The sequence below is a fragment of the Gnatocerus cornutus genome, chromosome 4, assembly GCF_029298725.1.
Source record: "Gnatocerus cornutus isolate USDA-ARS CGAHR chromosome 4, icGnaCorn1.1, whole genome shotgun sequence".
Lineage (NCBI taxonomy): Eukaryota > Metazoa > Arthropoda > Insecta > Coleoptera > Tenebrionidae > Gnatocerus > Gnatocerus cornutus.
In genome coordinates, this window is record NC_142236.1 from 20,172,516 (window position 1) to 20,181,176 (window position 8,661).

Genomic DNA, 8,661 nt, shown 5'->3' on the forward strand with positions numbered 1-8,661 from the left:
TTCAAAATTTTGAACTTTATATCTGATGAATTAGGATTTTAAATTGTTTTAGAATAGTTTTAGGTGATAAATATTTGTCTTTATCTTTATTTTTTAAGGGGATCTCGAACAAACTTGAATATAAGGCAAATTCAATTTTTCCAAACACGATTACTCGAAAACTATTTGAGTAAATTGCTTTCTGTTTTTTGCATATTAATCTGTTCAACGTGCATTATGTTAAATGCTATATACAATTTTTGTAAAGTGAATATTTAATGACTTTTTGATTAATTAAATACGAAAACTTGGCTGAAAGCGAAATAATTTTTAGCATTCCACATGCGTAAACTTTTCAAAATTCACACATACGTATTTTGAGAACAACCAGACAGTAATATAACGTCTTGTTGTCAAAATTATGACTTTGGGGTGGTGAAAAGACTGAAAAAATTTTCGTAATTTAAAGGTTTTAAAAGATAGATCAATCACTGAAGCAACAGAATATAATTATTATATATAATTTAATTAATTATAATTATGTTCACTATTTTTTGTTACATTCACAAAAATCTTGGACAAAATTCGAAGATCCCAGTGCATCCATTAATTCTTCAATTTTTGCAATTACACAAATCCCACCTTTTCGGGAAAAATTTAATTTATTTATGAAGATAAACATTAAATAATAATAATGAGATATTGTAATTATTAAGTTTCACGGGTGTAATTTGTAAAATATCGGACTCTACTATCAAAGTATTTAAGATTTACTGGCCATGGGCAATAATAATTTGGCCATCAATGCAGTCAAAACTATTAGCTATTGTCCTGACCACAAGATGATGGTAATAATAATCTAAACCACTCGGGCTGGGGTTTTAAAGGGCCCCACAAACCTCGTTCTTGAACGACGTTTCTGAACGACGGTTTCGACGGTTGGAACGAAACGGTCGGAAAAACCGAGGTCTGTGGGCAAAAACCGTCGTGTTGAACCGACAGTTTTACCTACAGACCTCGGTTTTTCCGACCGTTTCGTTCCAACCGTCGAAACCATCGTTCAAAACCTTCGTGCAAGATCGAGGTTTGAGGGGCCCTTTAGAGCGGTCGCTACCCAGCCTGCTCTTCAGATTTTGGTTTTGGCAGTGAGCTGTCACAAAAATGACCAGGCCAGAGCTTGGGTCTAATAACCGCCATAAAACAATCAGCTTAACATAATAAATTTTTCAAAGCAAATTGTAGAATCTAGAGATGCACTTTCTTATTTGTTTCTTTACCATTTAAAAATACCGGAATTTTTTATAAAGTAAGGTGCGTCATATATTCGAGGTATATTATATTTATATTTATTAATGAAAGAAGTGATCAAAACCGCGACTAACTGATTGAAGTAACATGAGAGCACAAAATTGCCTAATTTATGTTTTTTAAATTTAAAAAAAAAATCAAAATTAGTTGGAAAACAAATATGCTCCTTTTGTTCAAATGCTTACGGCTTATGGTTGATTAAGTTCCACGCTTTTTTAGCACTGTCAGTTTGGTGTCGCGACGTCCAAGAAGCGAAATTTCGAGTTTTAGTGAAAACACTCGCTAACTCTTTTGTTAACATAACTGTGATAAAAAAGTCTCTGTTTTAATTTTAAATTTTATGCAAATTGTGTTTTAAATTTGAGAAAAAACGCTAGTTTTCAATATCATGACGAAACACTTGCAAACTACATTTATTCCAAATTTCACAAATCACATAGTGAGAAACTTAACTTAACTTAACTTAATCAATTAGTCACGCATTCTAAAATAATCGGAATTAACAAAAAAAAATTACTAAATATCATAGACTAATGTATCGCAAATGATTTTTAAGGTACTTTTTTTGATTACAATAAAAAATATGCCATGTGAGCATTATTTTGAAAAATGGGATTGGGTGTTTGGTTCTATATGCCTCAAAAATCGCTAAAACTTACAAACTACATTTTTAAAGCGTCGCGACGACAAAATTATTGGTGATAAAAAACAAGTTTTTGCTTCCGGTTCTGTATAACAAATGCATAGGAACGTGAAATAGGTGGTTGTTCCTAGTACAGAAATCCTTATTAATATAAGAGGTTTTTTTTAAACATTTTTCCTGTGGTCCAATTAATTGCAGTGCAAAAATAAAAATTCAGTTCTATTATTTTCCTATTGTCATTTCCAAGAAAGAGCTATTATTTCACAAACAGCTGGACCTCTTGGTTTCGTCAAACTACCTGACCCCATCATAAATTTTGTGCTTGTGAAGAAGTACTAATTTCTGTGGTTTGCCGGCAATTGCTGGTTGTAAATTACAAAATTTCAACTTCGATTTAAAATCTAAAATTTTACGCTGCAAATACTCAATTAATTATTGGAATATTTTTGAAAACTTAGGACCGTTGCATTCAGAACGACTTGCTTTACAATCCGATTGGATTCATTTTTGATACAACAACGCAAACCGAAGTTACAGTCTTCAGCCAAAGTTGATGCAGTGTAATTACCGTTCCAGAGGTGATATCAATAAAAAAAATTATGCAGTATGTAGATAACTACAAGGACAGTATATATTCTAAATTTCAGTTTTCTAGTCCAAACCGTTTTTGAGTTATGAAGGCTCCAGTTTACACTGCATTGCCCATAAGGATTTTAGGTAGCGGCCGCTCTTAAAAGTTTGTTGACCATAACTATGTTGTAAATCAACAAATCGCCACACAAATGAAAATAATTACGTAGAAATAACCTTCATTGAGTTTATTGGTTTTACACTGAGGGTCGTCTTTACCTGAGGCGAAAGAAAAAAACAGACAGCATTCCGAAATCACTAAAAATTAAAAGTTTAAACAAAACTACAGACGCCCTCATTAATAAATTGACTTTTTCTTGCGCCAATCGGTTCGTTTCGAAAATATGTAGCGTTGTTACTAAGTCAAATTTTAATAAAGTAAAATATAACTTGCTAAAATCGAAAAATAGTATATTATGAAACGAGTTTCATAATGGAGTTTCATAATGAACGTTTTGCCGCACGAACGCTTTTAAAGTAGTAAGTGCGGCAAAATGCATTATGAACAAGTATCATACGCTATTTTTTCTATTTCGCCTTATTTTAAACGAAAAAACTTGATTTCCAAATCTAGGGAATTTTAGGGTAGTTGGCATTTGCAAAATGTTCGGGAAAAAAATTCGAAGTAGCCAAATCCAATTTTAGTCAGTTTGACAAGTGTGACGTTTTGAGGTTACCGGAGCGCAAGGAAGCCAAGAGAGCGAAGATGTTGATCATGATATAATGGTTCTTTTGCATCCAAAGAGTTTTTCTCCGATGAATTATTAAGCCAAGTGTACAACAAGAAATAATAGTTTATTGATCGATTTATCATGGTTTTTTTCAAAACCAAAATCTAAATTGTCAACGTTGACGGCAGGTTGACGGTTCGTCTGCTGCAAACCTAAGAAAAATATAAGTTCCTGGAAATATTGGCACGGGATTGGTCCATTACGATACCGAAATACGCTCAAACGCGTATCGAAATATCTTCATTATGAACGCGAAATAGAAAAAAATATTTATAAAACCAAGATATAAATCTCATAGGGTAAGGTCACTACAATTTTTTGTGCTTTTTCAAACACAAAAAACCCCATCTAAATAGCTCTCTTCGTTTTCGTGTAATTTTGTACGAACTTTTACATTAAAACGCCCTATCTTCAAATTTGGATAGTTCAACCTTAAGCCTCATTTCAACGGTCCGTTCTAGAGAGAAACAAATTCGATTTACGATGGAATTTGAGTTATTGCACCATATTTTGCGGTCGGAAAATTTGCAAATCCTATTGCACCCTTGGTTTACAATCCTCTGCTCCAATTTGGGCGGACAAGCTGGTTGAAACGCCGAACCACCAGACGGACTGCTACATTTGATAATAACCAGCAGGTTTAATTACTCCAATTCTTTCAGTTTGAACACTAAATAACACATATAAATGTGGTTTAATTTTAATAAAGTAGTCGATAAATGTAGATGAACCTATCATTGTATGAAAACAGACGTGAATGAATGCAGTTAGGTACGTTTCTTATCTCTGTGAGTAGATTTAAACTTTTGAAGTATATTTGAATTATATTATAAAATATATTTTTGTGGATTTGGGCAGATTTATTACCTGAAGATTTGAATTTTTAATTTCGTTCTATGAATTGAATTTTCTGGATTTTAATGAAAGTTGAATGAAAATGCCTATTCCAAATTCTGGAACCATTTTACTTTGCTCTAATTGTGAAAAAAGAAACAATTTTTAAAGTTTATATTGAAATTTTTAAAATAAGAACGGTATGTCATTGAAGGTCCTACGGCGACCAATGAGAGACAGCGGAGAAGTTAAAGTAGTGTCACGTCTTGACGGGGTCTTTCAATCATGACACAGTTTTAGGAGTGTTTATCGTTTTATTCCTAACTTTTCCTACTAACTACATTGATAAACACTAGAATATAATAAACTCAAAAATAATTACAATATATCGGTAGGGGTTGGCATTGTCCCACTGGATCACAACTCACTCGCTACCTTAATAACCACTACTACTACTGGCTAACTACTCTTTGTACGTCGCCCATGTCACCTCGTTTCCGCAAGATTACTTTGCTAGTCCTTCGTTTTAGAGTGCTAGCTAAGCCACTTGCGAAAACCCGGTGCAACGAACAAAGGTAGTTAGTTAACCTGTTGGTCGTCGCATTTATTATTAACTGCTGATCCTTTAAAAATTGTTGTTCTGACAATTAACTTATTGCCTAAACCTTAACTATATTATCCTAACCATTTACATCTCTATCTTATGCCTAATCTCCTCTTCTGTCCCGCATTTCCCTCATGTCCGGAAACATTGACTCTTTACATCCTGCCACTAGCTTCGACTAGAAGAACAAAGCAGCACTTCCCCACACCTCGGAGTGGAACCCTTCCAACTGCACTGACGGGTCCTTCTAGGTGTGAAAACTTGTACTGCTCTGGAGTAAGGCTTCACCTTGGTTTCTCTTGGGTTATACGTTTTCCTTGACCATTTAGGAGCTCTTACTCAAAAGGATCTTGCTTAGGTTTTCAGGAAAGTTGCGTGGTTACAGGATTCTCAATAAGGGTGAGGTTAAGTAAACAGGGAAAAAGAATGGTCGATCTCGTTGTTCTCGCCGCTCCTTCGGCACCATGTATCAACTCAAGTAGCATTGACCTGAAGCTGTCCCTTTCAAATCCGCAGTTTCTTCTCGGTTCCGTTGAGGTCACTCTGCCTCCACTTCGCCTTCCGGTTCTTTGATGACACTCCTGGAAGTGTGATGTTTCTTCTAGCCTACCACTAGGACAGTCGGTCTTGTCGTGACATCTCAGACGGTCCATCGGTGATGGGGACAAACAAAAGACAACAATTACAAACTAATAGATTTAACTCATAATCCAACCTTACAAGCTAATTACAAATTACTCTGACGTTTACATGGATTATCTTACTCTAAAACTGCTGACAACAAGAATGCGACCATGATATTGTTGTTGTCTGGCCGACCTTCACTTTTCGATCAGCTGTTTCATTAAGCGCGTTACTCATATTTTTCAACCCAAATAAAATTTAAAGCTCCCCTCTTTTATTTTTTGTCAAAAAAAGTTTCCCGTTTTTCCCTCTTTTCTTTGTGCCTGTCTGCTTACCTTAATTTAATCTCTTTCTTCTTCGCTCAAATTCCTAGGTGAGTAGAATGTAATATTGGCACTCTGCCCCTTTGCTAATCCGAGTAGGGTCTCCTTCCCTATCTCCACATGGCACGTGCTCTACGTTACCCTACTGTCCTCCTCTGGCAGTCTCTGACTTACCCCAGGGAGGGTAACTGTTTTCTTCATACTTCTTCCTACAAATCTTGATTCCTTTGATTCATGCTTCCTCCTACAAATGAGTTTAATAATTGAATAACCAAAAATTTTGAAAAAATCAAAATTTAGACATCTAATTAGAAAATCTAAATTTGACCCATAGATGACGCCACTTTCAAAACTAAAATAAGGTCACTAGATCAAATTGTCTGTTTTATAAAACAGACACTTTGATCTAGTGACCTTAAACTAAAAATTTGTGGGATATTGAAATACAACGTAGTTTTCACGTAATTCTGAAATTTTTAATAACAAAAACTTTAAATTTGACTTAAAGATAGTGCCAGTTTTAAAAATCAAGCGGCACAAACTGATTTTGTTCTACAATTCTGTACTTTTTGAATTTTATTTTGAAGTCTATAATTTGTCCCCGAGATAACGTCACTTTGAAAGTCAAGAGGTGAATTTGGAACAAAAATTAAAATTTCAACATAATTTTACAAGTTTTGATTTTTAAGGTTCTAAATCTGACCCAGAGAACGCTATTTTATATTCAAAATTTTGGATATTTAAAATCTCAAATTTGATTCAGAGAAGACGCCACTTTCAAAAATCAAATTTGATCTAAATTTTTCAAAAAGTTTTTGGTAGAATTACTTATTTTAAAATTCCAAATTTGCCAGCGAGATGGCAATGCTTTTTAAATTTAAGCGGGAAATTTACAATTCTGCAAGTTATGATATCCAAAGTTTCAAATTTGACTCAGTGCGTCATTCTAGTGTTACCAACGGTACTCACTTATTTATGACGAAGATTTCGATGCAGAGTTTGTCATCAACAAGAACTAAAAAAAGAAAAACGCGGAGACGATCTTCTTCATTTTATCGTAGCTGAAATGTGTCGGACTTTGACCACGTCTTCAGTTTTCGTTAAGAAGCGTCTTCATGAGCACTACTATTAGTCTTTTTCAGGAGAACAAACTAAATTTCCATCTCCCCACACAGCAGGAGAAACGTTTCTTTGATGTACTTGATCTTTCGGAAAATCGCTCAATTTGGAGGATGACAACTCATATGCGGTAAATCTAGAATTTTTACAAAAACGGGCGTCAAGTAAAAGTACCTCAACATCAACAAGCTAATTGAGCTCAAACTCTTGACGATCAAGTTTTTGGTGGATAATTTTCGTCAAAAACTCCAGAAAAAGCGTCGGTCGTTGAAAAAAACACAACGTGCTTCAAAATGGCAAGTTTTCGGCCGAAGCGTGACGAGGGACTTGAAAATGTCGTAATGCATTCGACATTTTACTCAAAAATTACAAACGATAAAAAATTGGAATTACAAGAACAAAAAATATTTTCATTTTTATAACTCTTCCGGTTATATCGGAGGCAGTAGAGAACTTGCGCATTTTAAATTGAAACATTCTTGGATTCTATTAGTATGTACAACATATTCATAAAACCTAGTGATATTTGTCTTTCTTTAAGATGAAGTTTGGGTGTGCATTGTAAATAAAGAAGGAAACCAAAAACACCTACCGTCAGAATAATTTCAGCTTGGGCCACTATTTAAGGCTTAAATTGGCGTTGAAAAGAAAAGTAATCATAACCAATTCTACTTTGAGGAATAATGTGAGCATTTTATTGGTTATAAATTTTATTCCGGGGAATGTTCTGGTTTAAAAAGCATTATTTCTTCCTTGATTTCGTTGGGGCTATTTATGTTGTGTGGATATGTTGTGGAATGTAGAGTGTTTTCTGCGAAGATGAAAACATTGACCAATTTTCTTGGTTGGTGGTATCTCAGCCTGCCTAAAGAGATGTTACCAAGATTCCTAAAACCAATTTGTCTGTTTATGCTGCATATTTAAGATATTTTACACATACCTCGGAAGATAGTTCATCAGACCAACAACTACTAGTGTCTACTTTAAATTCAGAGTCCGTTTCTTTTAAGTATATTAATAGTGCCTCTTTGTCATAGGAATTGTCCCAGTTCTGTACGTAATCGAATATGTCTTTTTGGTCCTCATCTCTGACTGTTAAATCAGCGCCTCTGCCATACAAATACCTCACGTTTCTTAAACAACCGTTTTTACCAGCGACAAGTAGAGACGTTTGTCCGTTCTTATTGCAAGCATTGAGATCAAAATTTCGCTTTAGTAAAAAGTCTATCATCTGGAAGTTTGCATCATTTGTTTGTGATGCACTGTGTAAAACAGTGTTCCCATCATTATCATCAACTGCCAAGTCAGCGTTTAGGCGATGGAGATGTGCAACGTTCTCAAAGCATCCAACTTCACAAGCTATGTTAATTGCAGTGCGACCTTGCTTAGTGCGAGCGTCGATATTTATACCCAGTTTTAGTAAGAAATTCATTATTTGAATGTTTTCACATTTAGAAGATGCTGCGAAGTGTAACGGTGTATAGCCGCGATCATCAACGATTGTGAAGTCAGCGTTGTAGCTGTGCAGAAATTGCACATTTGCATAGCAACTATTCCAGCAAGCATAGTGTAATGCGGTCTGACCATATGTGTTGAGAGCATTAAGGTGGAGACCTTTGTCCATTAAAGATTTCGCTATTTCAAGATTTTTGTTTTCTATTTGCATTAAGTAGTGAAAAACTGTACAATTTGTGATGTCTAAAATAGTCACATCTGCATGGTTTTCTATTAAGATTTTAGTGCTTTGAAAAAAACCACTTTTGCTTGCGAAATGAAGTGCGTTGACCTTGACTCCTTTTGTTATTAATAATTTTAACATTTCTGTGTTCTCTTTCCGACTGTGCATTTCATAGTAAAATAGACTTT

General features: G+C 34.6%; 1 protein-coding gene across 1 annotated transcript; it reads right to left on the reverse strand.

The window, feature by feature from the left end:
• Positions 1-7,589: 7,589 nt before the first annotated feature.
• Positions 7,590-8,641, reverse strand: LOC148176633 (B-cell lymphoma 3 protein homolog). Its single transcript, XM_088034761.1, has 2 exons — positions 7,736-8,641; positions 7,590-7,683 (listed from the first exon to the last, which is right to left on the reverse strand). Exons 1-2 carry the CDS (start codon positions 8,639-8,641, stop codon positions 7,672-7,674), a joined length of 918 nt encoding a protein of 305 aa, XP_087890887.1. The 3' UTR covers positions 7,590-7,671.
• Between the last annotated feature and the right edge of the window lie 20 nt (positions 8,642-8,661).